General features: G+C 34.6%; 1 protein-coding gene across 5 annotated transcripts in view; it reads right to left on the reverse strand.

The window, feature by feature from the left end:
* The window catches only part of CRB1 (crumbs cell polarity complex component 1), a 273,482-nt gene that overhangs the window by 249,959 nt on the left and 7,537 nt on the right, over nt 1-15,986 (reverse strand). Inside the window, exon 2 of one of the 5 annotated variants that reach the window (XM_082394139.1) lies at nt 6,829-6,903. The exons of the other annotated variants lie outside the window; for them this stretch is intronic. Coding sequence (XP_082250265.1) covers nt 6,829-6,865 — 37 coding nt within the window. The 5' untranslated portion in view covers nt 6,866-6,903. The remainder of the gene's footprint in view (nt 1-6,828; nt 6,904-15,986) is intronic. 5 annotated transcript variants of the gene reach the window in all.

Consider the following 15,986-nt stretch of genomic DNA (forward strand, 5'->3'; position numbering starts at 1 on the left):
AACAATTATAAATATTTATGCACCCAACATAGGTGCACCTCAATACATAAGGCAATGGCTAACAGCCATAAAAGAGGAAATCGACAGTAACACAATAATAGTGGGGGACTTTAACACCTCACTTACACCAATGGACAGGTCATCCAAAATGAAAATAAATAAGGAAACAGAAGCTTTAAATGACACAATAGACCAGATAGATTTAATTGATATTTATAGGACATTCCATCCAAAAACAGCAGGTTACACTTTCTTCTCAAATGTGCACGGAACATTCTCCAGGATAGATCACATCATGGGTCACAAATCAAGCATCAGTAAATTGAAGAAAATTGAAATCATATCAAGCATCTTTTCTGACCACAAGGCTATGAGATTACAAATGAATTACAAGGAAAAAAACGTAAAAAACACATGGAGGCTAAACAATACGTTACTAAATAACCAGAGATCACTGAAGAAATCAAAGAGGAAATCAAAAAATACCTAGAGACAAATGACAATGAAAACACGACGAACCAAAACCTATGGGATGCAGCAAAAGCAGTTCTAAGAGGGAAGTTTATAGCTATACAAGCCTACCTAAAGAAACAAGAAAAATCTCAAGTAAACAATCTAACCTTACACCTAAAGGCACTAGAGAAAGAACAAACAAAACCCAAAGTTAGCAGAAGGAAAAAATCATAAAGATCAGAGTAGAAATAAATGAAATAGAAACAAAGAAAACAACAGCAAAGATCAATAAAACTAACAGCTGGTTCTTTGAGAAGATAAACAAAATTGATAAATCATTAGCCAGACTCATCAAGAAAAAGAGGGAGAAGACTCAAATCAATAATATTAGAAATGAAAAAGGAGAAGTTAGAACAGACACCGTGGAAATACAAAGCATCCTAAGAGACTTCTACAAGCAACTCTATGCCAATAAAATGGACAACCTGGAAGAAATGGACAAATTCTTAGAAAGGTATAGCCTTCTAAGGCTGAACCAGGAAGAAATAGATAATATGAACAGACCAATCACAAGTAATGAAATTGAAACTGTGATTAAAAATCTTCCAACAAACAAAAGTCCAGGACCAGATGGCTTCACAGGTGAATTCTATCAAACATTTAGAGAAGAGCTAACACCCATCCTTCTCAAACTCTTCCAAAAAATTGCAGAGGTAGGAACACACCCAAACTCATTCTATGAGGCCACCATCACCCTGATACCAAAACCAGACAAAGATACTACAAAAGAAGAAAATTACAGACCAATATCACTGATGAATATAGATGCAAAAATTCTCCAAAAAATACTAGCAAACAGAATCCAACAACACATTAAAAGGATCACACACCATGATCAAGTGGGATTTATCCCAGGGATGCAAGGATTCTTCAATATACGCAAATCAATCAATGTGATACACCATATTAACAAATTGAAGAATAAAAACCATATGATCATCTCAATAGATGCAGAAAAAGCTTTTGACAAAATTCAACACCCATCTATGATAAAAACTCTCCAGAAGGTGGGCATAGAGGGAACCTACCTCAACATAATAAAGGCCATATATGACAAACCCACAGCAAACATCATTCTCAACGGTGAAAAACTGAAAGCATTTCCTCTAAGATCAGGAACGAGACAAGGATGTCCACTCTCACCACTATTATTCAACATAGTTTTGGAAGTCCTAGCCATGGCAATCAGAGAAGAAAAAGAAATAAAAGGAATACAAATTGGAAAAGAAGAAGTAAAACTGTCACTGTTTGCAGATGACATGATACTATACATAGAGAATCCTAAAAATGCCACCAGAAAACTACTAGAGCTAATCAATGAATTTGGTAAAGTTGCAGGATACAAAATTAATGCACAGAAATCTCTTGCATTCCTATACACTAATGATGAAAAATCTGAAAGAGAAATTATGTAAACACTCCCATTTACCATTGCAACAAAAAGAATAAAATACCTAGGAACAAACTTACCTAGGGAGACAAAAGACCTGTATGCAGAAAACTATAAGACACTGATGAAAGCAATTAAAGATGATACCAACAGATGGAGAGATATACCATGTTCTTGGATTGGAAGAATCAATATTGTGAAAATGACTATACTACCCAAAGCAATCTATAGATTCAATGCACTCCCTATCAAATTACCAACGGCAGTTTTTACGGAACTAGAACAAATCATCTTAAAATTTGTATGTAGACACAAAAGACCCCGAATAGCCAAAGCAGTCTTGAGGGAAAAAAACGGAGCTGGAGGAATCAGACTCCCTGACTTCAGACTATACTACAAAGCTACAGTAATCAAGACAATATGGTACTGGCACAAAAACAGAAACATAGATCAATGGAACAAGATAGAAAACCCAGAGATAAACCCACACACCTATGGTCAACTAATCTATGACAAAGGAGGCAAAGATATACAATGGAGAAAAGACAGTCTCTTTAATAAGTGGTGCTGGGAAAACTGGACAGCTACATGTAAAAGTATGAAAGTAGAACACTCCCTAACACCATACACAAAAATAAACTCAAAATGGATTCGAGACCTAAATGTAAGATCGGACAGTATAAAACTCTTAGAGGAAAACATAGGAAGAACACTCTTTGACATAAATCTCAGCAAGATCTTTTTTGATCCACCTCCTAGAGTAATTGAAATAAAAACAAAAATAAACAAATGGGACCTAATGAAACTTCAAAGCTTTTGCACAGCAAAGGAAACTATAAACAAGACAAGAAGACAACCCTCAGAATGGGAGAAAATATTTGCAAACGAATCAACAAAGGATTAATCTCCAAAATATATAAACAGTGCATGCAGCTCAATATTAAAGAAACAAACAACCCAATCCAAAAATGGGCAGAAGACCTAAATAGACATTTCTCCAAAGAAGACATACAGATGGCCAAGAAGCACATGAAAAGCTGCTCAACATCACTAATTATTAGAGAAATGCAAATCAAAACTACAATGAGGTATCACCTCACACCAGTTAGAATGGGCATCATCAGAAAATCTACAAACAACAAATGCTGGAGAGGGTGTGGAGAAAAGGGAACCCTCTTGCACTGTTGGTGGGAATGTAAATTGATACAGCCACTATGGAGAACAGTATGGAGGTTCCTTAAAAAACTAAAAATAGAACTACCATATGATCCAGCAATCCCACTACTGGCCATATACCCCGAGAAAACCATAATTCAAAAAGACACATGCACCCCAATGTTCACTGCAGCACTATTTACAATAGCCAGGTCATGGAAGCAACCTAAATGTCCATCGACAGACAAATGGATCAAGAAGTTGTGGTACATATATACAATGGAATATTACTCAGCCATAAAAAGGAACGAAATTGAGTCATTTGTTGAGATGTGGATGGATCTAGAGACTGTCATACAGAGTGAAATAAGTCAGAAAGAGAAAAACAAATATCGTATATTAATGCATGTATGTGGAACCTAGAAAAATGGTACAGATGAACCGGTTTGCAGGGCAGAAGGTGAGACACAGTTGTAGAGAACAAACGTATGGACACCAAGGGGGAAAACCGCGGTGGGGTGGGGATGGTGGTGTGCTGAATTGGGCGATTGGGATTGTCATGTATACACTGATGTGTATAAAATTGATGACTAATAATAACCTGCAGTATAAACAAACAAACAAACAAACAAAAAAACAGCTAATACTAAACTTTCTTTGGGTTATTCGTATGGAAATATGTTAAATGTTTCAGACATTACATGAAATTTCTAAAAATCTTATATATTCTGGTATAATGTTATAAGTCATAATTCTAGTTATTACTTTAAAATGTATATCTCAGAAATAACTAAATTTCCTTGTCAATTGCATTATTATGAACTTTCATCAAATCTTTAACTCTGGTCATTTTTAAGTCTTTTTTCATTTACAGACAGTTCTGGGTGTACTCTGATGCTTTTGCAAAAATGTTCCTATAAAAAGGTTTCATCTTCAAGGAATTCATGGAAAAGACTGACAAGTACAGGTTTCTGGTAACTGACTATACTGCTGAACTGAATGAATAAGCATTTTCAGAACTCTAATGGAAAACTGATGAATTCATAAAAGTGCTAACAAAAAATCAAGATGAAAAAAATAATTAATTACATGGGACTGAGTGAACTGATGAGGATGATTATAATTTTTGTGACTTTCTGTTTGAATAAAAAAAAATGATAAGCTAGGAACTGTAATCTAATTATTCAGTACTTACTATAACATCTGAAATTTTTATGAAAATATTTTATAAAGAAGCTATAATATCTCCTGCCTTTGTCTTGGTATGGGAACCATTTCTAAGTTGTTGATGATATGTAGGTTTTATAGTACCTCCTCTCTATAATGGAAAACAAAATCTAATTAATAGTAGCTACCATTTATATATCACTTAATAGTTTGTAAAACACTGCCACATATATCTTCTCATTTGATCCTCAAGACAATTTTATAGGTAATATTATTGTGTCATTAGCTAATTTTACTAGTTAAAATCTTTATCCTCCCAGAGGTTAAGTAACACTCCAAGTTTTCTTGATTAATCAATTACAGAACCAAGATCTGACCTACATCTTCTGACACTCGAGTACATGCTCTGTATATTTTATTGCTACCTTTTGCTTGGGTAAATTATCTTGGTCAAGTTTTTTGATCAATATGGACTTTATCTTTCTCTGCAAAATACAGGCAGTATTTAATAGATTCCAAAGGATATTTTCAGCCCTATACATCATTTTCTTTTGCATACTCTTGGCAGACATGAAAGTGGATAATTTTTTTTTTTTTTTTTACCTACAGGACCAACCATAAGGGAACTAGATATAATTAACACCTTATCAGATAGATTTAATTTGCCACATGGTGATTCTTTCCCAAGACTTAATCTAAAACTGATTATAATGTCTATCCTAATACCTATATCTGGTGAGGTCATAGAAAAATAGAAATAAAATGAAAAATTTGGATAACTATCATGAATGTTTCCTTTGGAAATTAACTTGGTGAAAAAAGAATTAAAAATCTTAAATTATTCAATATTAAATTATTCTAACACTAATTCAGAATGCACCCCTATGTTCATAGCAGCACTATTCACAATTGCCAAGATATGGAAGCGACCTGTGTCCATCAACAGATGAACGGATAAAGAAGATGTGATATATGTATATACACAATGGAATACTACTCAGCCATAAAAAAGAATGAAATTTTGCCATTTGCAGCAACATGGATGGACCTAGAGATGATCATACTAAGTGAAGTCAGAAAGAGAAAGACAAATATCATATGATATCACTTACATGCGGAATCTAAAAATTACAACAAACTAGTAAATATAACAAAAGAGTAGCAGACTCACAGATATAGAGAACAAACTAGTGGTTACCAGTGGGGAGAGGGAAGCGGGGAGGGGCAAGATAGGGGTAGGAGATTAAAAAATTTACTAAATATTCAATTATTAAGTATTCAAACAATGGTTTGCACAAATTTACACTTCAATACCAAGAAAGAGGGTCTGAGAAGCATAGATCAAGAAACTATATTCAGGACTTCCCTCGGAGTCCAGTGGTTAAGACTCCGTGCTCCCAATGCAGGGGGCATGGGTTCGATCCTTGGTTGAGGAACTATGATCCCGCATGACCCACGGCCCAAAAAAAAAAAAAAAGAAAGAAGCTATATTCAGCATAGCTTTCTAAATAGTTCTCTAATTATATCTTTCATTCAGCTAATTTAGTACAATAATTATAACAATTCTCTAAATGGAGGAATACTGTATAATATTGTACTATTGCAAGATCAAAAAGCATGGGTTCAAGTCCTGATTTCTCCATTTTAGCTGAGTGACCTTGAGCAAATTGTTTAATGTTGTTGTGGTTCAGTTCCCTGAGCTGTAAAACAGTACCTCTGTTAGAATGGAGAGAACTGAATGACTTAAATGGCTTAATACATACAAATCATTAAGTACTGTGCCAAGTACACCATAAGTGCTGCATAAGTGAAAGTACTATTAATAACCATGTTATGTTGCTACTGTTACTATTACATCTGGCAAAAACCTTAAAACCTGTATGATATTCTACCTCCCATAGACCTTTGGTCATCTACTAATCTAGGACATTTCATGAATTGTTTTTTCTCAAACATCGATTAAACTTCAAGGAAAGGGCCTTAAAGCAAACTTCTTTATTCTTTTCCTTAGAGGTAGGTGGCAAGTTTAAAGAGAGGTCAGCATAATCTAGGTTTGTGTCTGAGCAAAGAGGAAATGCTGGGAATCTAGGAAGTTTGTCAATTTTTTTATACAAAATGTGTCATGCATATTCTTTACTGCCAAATCATGTTACTAATCTCATAAAAATACTTTTTAACTTATTTGACCTCAAGAAGAGTACACCATAGTACTCCTCCTGGTTACAAAAAGGGAAATAACACCTGGCATGAATTAAAATATTTTAAATAATTGACAACGGTAAAAGCAAGCTGCAAATTTTTACCCTGAGTAGAACAAGTTTTGCAATTAATTTTAAACTATGGGTAGAAATGATCTTTAAAGAAATGATGTTGTAGAATTAAGCAAACACATATCACTAGCCCAATAACATATTCAAAATTAATATAGAAAGGATATTTGGTGGCCTCATGGTAGGGTCACATCTGTTGAGAAAGGCTGTGGTCTGGTGTTGACTGAGGATCAAAAGATAGACAACATGGGTTTTTAAACCTTATAAAACTCCTTAACTGTTAATATGATTAAAGAGCTGCCTATATCAGAAAAACTCAAAATAGAGGCTTACGGGAGATAGAAGTTCCTTCCCTCTCTTGTTCTGTCATCCTGGCTGCTTGAGCTCCAGCTGCTCTTCATGCCAGCACTGTGGGCAGTGGGAGAGGGTAAATAGGAGTAAATGTCACAGGCCACAGACCTTACTTCTTAAGGAGACCTCCTGGAAGTCCTGCCCAACACTTACACTTAACATTTCACCGCCCACTTGGTTATGCAGCTGTGCATCTCTGAGATGGCATGAGATGGGACAATGCAGTCTTTTCCTCTGAGTGGCAATCTTGGTGTTCTGCTATGGGTAGGGGAGGAGAGGAGAGCTGCTGGGGTAGACAATTAAGAGTCTGAGCCACCATTCATTTAAGTCATAATTAAAGCAGTTCTGTCAGTTCCAGGCAAGCAAAAGCCACAATATTTGATGGAGATCTTTGAGACATTAACCACCATGCAAAGTGCCTGTCTTCAAGTGTCTAAAATAAAAATCAACACATTACTGTTTGGGTAGCAGAGGTTGGCACCGACAAGTACAACATAGCTATTAAACAGTGATTAAGTCTGGGCCATGAAGTCAGGTCACCCAGGTTGAGCTGCAGTTCATACCAACTGTATGAACGTGGGTAAGTCACGTGACACCTGAGATTCCTCATTTGTGAAGTGGGGAAAATGTTACCTATTTGTTGAGGTTGTTGTGAGAATTAAATAAGTTAAAAATGGAAAGTTAATCAGTACAGAACTCTGCTGAGACCCAGTTGGTTGGTGTTCAATAAATATTGGCTGTTATTAAAATTTATATTTTATTGGTGTTATACTGAAGGCACACATTATCTAAAAGCCTTCATACTACATAAAGATATATAATGAAAACAAAAAATTCAATTAAATGTATATATTAGTTTTATGCTTATTAAATTTACATTTAATTTTAGACCACATATTATTACTGTGTGTAAAGTCTAATAATCTATATTTCCCAGAGAATTTTAAATAAATACATAGACTGCTAAAGAAAACTGCAAAAACTTCATAATAAGTAGGACTGTATTTCTATTATGAATTTTAGCATACATTTTTGCAGTACTAATAACCAAGAAAGTCATACATAGTATCCAAAAGAGAGAATAAAAGAATACCCTTAGCTTAAAAATCATTTGATCCTAATTAAATCACAAGTATATTGTAGAATAAAGCCCAGATTCCTATTAGTGAAATTCTATCTATTTAAAGTTTTATAAAATCTACTCAGCATTCTACATTAGTGTCTTGGAAATAATCAGCTCTCTGGTATTATTTATAAAGTATACTCATTAAAGGAACTGTAGAAATCTTGATACACTGATGAATTGCACCCTCCAGTGGAAAAAAAATTTATCCATAAAAACTTAGTATGCTTCTGCAATGCAGGTTTAATGAATTAAAATGTGCTTTTACCTAAAAATTTTAATGTAATTATGTTTTATAACCTGCACTAATGCATATCTGCCACTATTCATTTCCTCTGGGTCTCCAGAGAGTTGCTCTGAGTTTCAGAATCTATTGTGTAAACAGGCCATTAAATGCTGGGAAAGTAAAAGAGCTTTAAATGAAAAAATTAAAAAGAAAAAAAGATAAATTTGGACATGCGCATGCATAAATTGAATATTTTCTAAAAGAATATCCTTTACCCTGTATTTCATGTAGAAATAGTTTAGATATATTATACCATATCCTCAGGCAAATGTTTCATTATTCTTCAAAATATATGATTTTTTCAATTGGAAAAATATGAATTACTGCTTGTAAAATTATTATTTTTCAGAAAGAACTGAAAGGCTGAGCACGTCTCTGTGTTTTTCACTATAGTCTGAGAAGCATACAAGCTGACACCAACAGGATGTAAGAGGTATGTTTTGAACACAGATCAGTTTGACTCCAAAACTGAACTCATCCCACAATATTCTATACCAATCCTATGGTTACCGACCCCTTGCTCAATCTTCTGCTTCTCATGGATCAACAGCACACTATCAAAATCAGGAGCAGGTATCACCTAAAACTGAGGTCCTTTTCTTAGCTGTCATCTCTCCTTGAAATTCCTCCCTCCTTTGCTTTCCTCTCTCTGCTGCAATGTGACCTCAAAAATCCCCTCTATTTTCCCAATTCTTCTCTAGCCTTGCCTTACACACCATACACACCAGGCAAAACAAAAGCCTGATAATCCAACTTGAGTGCCTTCTATCCTAGCACGCTCATTAGAGGATTTCCAAACCTCTTTCTTGCAGATGGTCATACTAAGAAATACAATTTTCTCTCCGTGCTGCCACTTTGCCAAACAAACATCTGCTGTCCTTGACAAATCAACTTAAAGCTTTCTCACAAAAGAAAGCAAACACAATTTTTTATCTTTGTTACCTGAAGCTCTGACAGCCCAGGGCCTAATTCTGACACCCGCTGTCTCCCCTGTGCTCCTTTGATCCTGTCTCTTATCAGAAACACTTCTGGAACCAGCCTAGGCATTGAGCTGTCAAGTAAGATTTGTTCTCACCCTTCTTGAATACCTTCCTCAACCTAATGCAATGTTTTAATGTTGCTGGTTCCAGGTTTAATTTCTACTTCTTCAAAGTTCTTTATTTACTCCACTTGTTTTACTTATTTATAAATATTTTACTTGGTTCTTCATCTCTTTAAAAATGTAACCCCCACTCCCTCAACTTTTTTTTATTTTTTTAATTGAAATGTAGTTGATTTACAATATTGTGTTAGTTTCAGGTATAAAGCATAGTGATTCAGTATTTTTGCAGATTATATTCCATTATAGGTTATTAGACAATAATGGGTAGAATTCTCTGTGCTACACTGTATATCCTTGTTGCTTACCTTTTTTATATATAGTAGTTTGTATCTGTTAATCCCATACCCCTAATTTGTCCCTCCCCCCTTCTCTTTACCCTTTGGTAAGCACAGGTTTGTTTTCTATATCTGTGAGTCTGCTTCTGTTTTGTATATACTGTACATTCATTTGTATTAGGTTTCAGATTCCACATATAAGTGGTATTATATATCAGTACTATTTGTCTTTCTCTGTCTGACACTTTACTAAGTATAATATTCTCTAGGTCCATCCACGTTGTTGTAAATGGCAGTAGGTCATCCTTTTTATTCTGAATAATATTCCATTCTGTATGTACACCACCTCTCTTTAATCCAGTCATATGTTGATGAGCACCTGGATTGCTTCCGTGTCTTGGCTATTGTAAACAGTGCTGCTATGAACACTGGGGTGCACATATCTTTTCCAATTAGTGTTTTCATTTTTTTCTGGATATATATATCCAGGAGTGGGATTGCTGGATCATATGGTAACTCTACTTTTAGTTTTTTAAGGTACCTCCATACTGTTTTCCATAGTAGCTGCACCAATTTACATTCCCACCAACAGTGTAGGAGGATTGCATTTCCTCCACATCCTCTCCAACATTTGTTATTTGTAGATTTTTTGATGATAGACATTCTGGCAGGTGTGAAGTGACACCTCATTATGGTTTTGATTTGCATTTCTCTAATAATTAGTGATGTTGAGCATCTTTTCCTGTGCCTGTGAGCCATTTGTATGTCTTCTCTGGAAAAATGTCTATTCAAGTTTTCTTGATTGGATTGTTTGTTATTGAGTTGTATGGGCTGTTTGTATATTTTGGAAATTAACCCCTTGTCGGTTGCTTCATTTGCAAATATTTTTTCCTCTTCCATAGGCTGTCGTTTTGTTTTGTTGATGGTTTCCTTTGCTGTGCAAAAGCTTTTAAGTTTAATTAGGTCCCACTTGTTTATTTTTGCTTTTATTTCTTTTGCCTTAGGAGACTGATCCAAGAAAATATTGCTGTGGTTTATGTCAAAGAGTGTTTCCCCTATGTTTTCTTCTAAGAGTTTTATGGTTTCATGTTTTACAGTTAGGACTGTAAACCATTTTGAGTCTATGTTTGTATATGGTGTCAAGGAATGTTCTAAAAGATATATATTTTTTACTCCTCTCCCCCATATTTTGTGTTTTTATGTCATATTTTACATCTTCATGCTTATCACTTTACTGTTTATTGTACTTATAGTTGCTTTCACAACTTTGTTTTGTTTTGTAATCTACATACTGGCTTATTTAAGCGATCTTCAATCCTTACTATATATTTGCCTTTCCTGTTGGGATTTTCCTTTTCCTATAGATTTTTACTTCTTTTCCATTTAGAGGAGACCCCAAATAGCCAAAGCAATCTTGAGAAAGAACAAAGCTGGAGGCATCACACGTCCTGATTTCAAACTATACTACAAAGCTATAGTAATCAAAACAGCTTGGCATTGGCATGAAAACAGACACATTGATTAATGGAATAGAATCAAGAGCTCAGAAATAATCCTGTGCATATAAGGTCAATTAATTTTCGACAAATGAGCAAGATATATAATGGGGGGAAGATAGTCTCTTCAATAAAGATGTTGGGAAAGCTGGACAGCCACATACCAAAGAATGAAACTGGACTCCTCTCTTACGCCATACACAAAAATCAACTCAAGATAGATTAAAGACTTAAATGTAAGACCTGAGACCATAAAACATCTAGAAGAAAACAGGTGGTAAGCTCCTCGACATTGGTATTAGCAATAATTTTTTGGATTTAACAACAAAAGCAAAAACTAGCAAGTGGGACTACGTCAAAAAAAAAGCTTCTGCATAGCAAACTGAAAGGCAACCTTCAAAATAGGAAAAAATATTTGCAAACCACATACCTAGCAAGGAGTTAATATCCAGGGCTTCCCTGATGGCGCAGTGGTTAAGAATCTGCCTGCCAATGCAGGGGACACAGGTTCAGGCCCTGGTCTGGGAAGATCCCACATGCTGTGGAGCAACTAAGCCTATGTGCCACAACTACTGAGTCTGCGCTCTAGAGCCCGCAAGCCACAACTACTAAACCCACGTGCCACAACTACCGAAGCCCACGCGCCTAGAGCCCGTGCTCCGCAACAAGAGAAGCCACAGCAGTGAGAAGCCTGTGCACCTCAACGAAGAGTAGCCCCCACTCACCACAACTAGAGAAAGCCCATGCACAGCAATGAAGACCCAACATAGCCAAAAATAAATTTAAAAAAAAAATGGGCAAAGGACCTACATAGACAATTTTTCAAAGAAGTCATACAAATGGCCAACAAGTACATGAAAAGTTGCTCAGCATCACTAATCCTCAGGGAAACGCAAATCAAAACCACAATATGTCACTTCTCATTCGTTAGGATGTTTATTATCAAAAAGACAAGATAACAAATGTTGGTGAGGATGTGGAGAAGAGGAAATCCTTGTACACTGTTAGTGGAAATGTAAACTGGTACACCACTATCAAAAACAGTATGGTGGTTCCTCAAGAAATTAAAAATGGAATCATTATCTCAAAGAGTTATATGCACTCCCATGTTTATTACAGTATTATTCACAATAGCCAAAATATGGAAACAACCTAAGTGTCTGTAGACGGATGAATGGATAAAGAAAATGAAATATATATACATATTATCCAGCCTTAAAAAAAATGAGAAGGAAATCCTGCCTTTGCAACCTGGAGGCATTAGGCTAAGTGAATAAGCCAGACAGATACAAAGACAAATATGGGGCTTCCCTGGTGGTGCAGTGGTTGAGAATCTGCCTGCCAATGCAGGGGACACGGGTTCGAGCCCTGGTCTGGGAAGATCCCACATGCCGCGGAGCGACTGGGCCCGTGAGCCACAATTACTGAGCCTGCGCATCTGCGGCCTGTGCTCCGCAACAGGAGAGCCTGCGATGGTGGGAGGCCCGCGCACCGCGATGAAGAGTGGCCCCCACTTGCCACAACTACAGAAAGCCCTCGCACAGAAACGAAGACTCAACACAGCCATAAATAAATAAATAAAAATTAAAAAAAAAAAAAAAAAGAGTTCTCATCACAAAGGAAAAAACTTTAAAAAAAAAAAAAAAAGACAAATATGAATACTACTTGTTACCACTTATATGTGGAATCAAAAAACAAAAAAGTCAAACTCATAGAAACAGTAGAAAAGCAGTTGCCAGGGGCTGGGAAGTAGGGGAAATAGGGAGAGTGATAAAAGGGCACAAACTTTCAGTTATCAGATGAATAAGGTCTGAGGATCTAATGCATAACATGGTGACTATAACTAATAACATTGTATTGTATAATTGAAATTTGTTCAAAGAGTAGAACTTAAATGTTCTCACTAAAAAAAAAAGTAAATATGTGAGGTGATGTGTTAATTTGATAATGTATTAACTTACAACGTATATGTATGTCAAATCATCATATTGTACACTTTAAATATCTTACAATTTTATTGTCAATTATACCTCAATAAATTTGAAAAAAAAGTTTTACTCTAGGTAGCAGAGAAGTCCCTGAGACTACATTAAGTTTTATAGTCATTGTGTTTTCATAAGGTGAAAAAGCTTTCTTATTCCTTGCCCAGCATATGTGACATGCTCTGACTTTGGAGTCTAAAGTCTAAGGGACTGTAAGTACTATGACATTACTTGACACCTTTTCTTTATGGTACTTTAAAAAAAATTTTTTCCTCACTATAAAAATACATGTTTATAATAGAAAAGTTGAATTTTTTTAAAAAAAATTGAAGAAAAGAAAATCTTATGTCACTCCACAACCTAGAGAGAATTCCTATTAATATTTTGGTGCAATGTTTTCCAATCTTTACTCAGTAATAATTTTTTTATACATGTGACCATACCATATGAACAAAAAGTACTCTTTTACACATAAAAATTATTATGTAAGCATTTTCTATGTTATTACATTTACAAAAATAAATATATCATTACAAAATTACAAAAATGAATATATCATTTTTATTGAGCGATCAGTTCGGTGCTTTGTGACCACCTAGAGGGGTGGGATGGGGGGGTGGGGGGGAGGGAGATGCAAGAGGGAAGAGATATGGGGATATATGTATATGTATAGCTGATTCACTTTGTTATAAAGCAGAAACTAACACACCGTTGTAAAGCAATGATACTCCAATAAAGATGTTAAAAAAAAAAAAAACTACATTGAGATACCACTTCAATTCCATTAAGATGGCTGTGATAAAAAAGACAGACAATAAGGCAAGGATGTGGAGAAACTGGAATTCACAATCCTCATACATTGCTGTTGGGTACATACAATGGGGCAGTCACCAAAAAAAAAAAAAAAATATATATATATATATATATATATATATATAATTCATATAATATAAAGTTTACCCTTTTAAAGCATACAATTCAGTGGTTTTTAGTGTATCCACAAAGTTGTACAACTATTACCACAATCTAATTTTAGAACAGTTTCATTACCCCAAAAGAAACCTGTACCCATCAGCAGTCATTCCCTTACTCCCTTTTTCCCTAGACCCTTACAACTACTAATCTACTTTCTGTTTTTGTGAATATCGCTATCCATTTCATATAACTGGAATCACTCAATATGTGGTCATTTATGTTTCACATCTTTCACTTAGCACAGTTTTTCAAGATTCATCCATATTGTAGTATGTATCAGTACTTTAATCCCTTTCATGGCAGAATAGTATTAAATTGTATGAATATACCAGATTTTGTTTATCTATTCATCAGCTGATGGACATTTGGGTTTTTTCCACCTTTTGGCTATAATGAATAATACTGCCATAAACATCTGTTTACAAGTTTTTGTGTGAACATATGTTTTCAGTTCTCTTGAGTATATACCTAGGAGTGGAATTGCTGGGTCATATGGTAACCCGTGTGTTTAACTTTTTGAGAAACTGACAAAGTATTTTCCAAAGTGGGTGCCCCATTTTATGTTTCCACCAGCAGTGTATGAGGATTCCAACTTCTCCACAGACTTGCCAATGCTTGTTACCTTTTTAATTATGACCATCCTAGTTGATGTGAAGTGGTAGGTATGTACTTGTGGTTTTGATTTGCATTTCTATACAGACTATGATGTTGAGCAACTTTTCATGTGTTTATTGGCCTTTATATATCTTGGGAGAAATGTCTATTCAAATCCAATGTCCATTTTAAAAACTGGGTTTTTTTTTACTCATAAGATTTTAAAATATATTCTGGATACTAGATCCTCATCAAATTTATCATATGCAAATACTTTCTCCCATTTTCAGGTTGTCTTTTCACTTTCCTGATAGCGTCCTTTCCTTTTGGTACTTTTACAAGATGGAGGGCTTGAATGTCACTTTCCAACCATGCTTTTCTTATTTTTTAAAAGTCTCTATTGTTCTTTGCAGAAACTGACAGGTAGCCAGCCTGCAAAACTGAATTCCAGCCCAGCATCACAATGCAGAATTTTGAAGGGTGGACTGGAAGTTAATAGACAATAACTTAATAAATGGCACATAGGAAGGTTAAGAGTTCATTATCAATTATAAATTGTTTTTTTCTTTACCAAAAAAAAAAAAAACTTTGATACTGTTGATCCTCTCTTTTAAGTGATTGTTTCCATTTCATTGATATCTGTTCTTTGTTGTTTCCAGCCTTATAACCTCTTTGGAATTTGGTGGGGGGGGGTGCTTATTTCTTAAAATGAATGCATAGGTCAAGGATTTTCAGTTTTTCTTCATTTCTAGTGTGAGCATTTAAAGTTAAAATTGCCCTCTAAACATGATTCTAGCTGTCACATTTGTTTTGATATATTTTTATTATTATTCAGTTCAAAATATTTTCTAAATTTTATTGAGATTATTTTCTTTTTCTTATGGGCTACCCATGTATTAATGAATTTCCAAACATTTGGGGTTTTCAAGTTATCTTTTTTTGTACTAATATGTACATATATAATAATGTTATATATATAATTAGTATATAAAATATTATGCAATAGTATACTTATCTTTTTATATAAGTAAATAAAATAGTATTAATATGTATACACATATGGATAAATAGAAATTTATAAGTATATATTATAAAATATATAGATAATTTAGTACAGGCATACGTTTGAAATTGTTATATCTTCTGCATGGATTGCAAATTATGATGATATGTCCTTCTATCTCAAATAACTCATTTATGTTAAAGTCTACTTTGTCTGATATTAATATACATACATCAATCTACCTTTGGTTAGTATTTGCATAGTGTATCATTTTCCAAATATGTCCTTTTAACTTTGTGTTGTC

Source organism: Balaenoptera borealis (genome assembly GCF_965194805.1).
Source record: "Balaenoptera borealis genome assembly, chromosome: 1".
Lineage (NCBI taxonomy): Eukaryota > Metazoa > Chordata > Mammalia > Artiodactyla > Balaenopteridae > Balaenoptera > Balaenoptera borealis.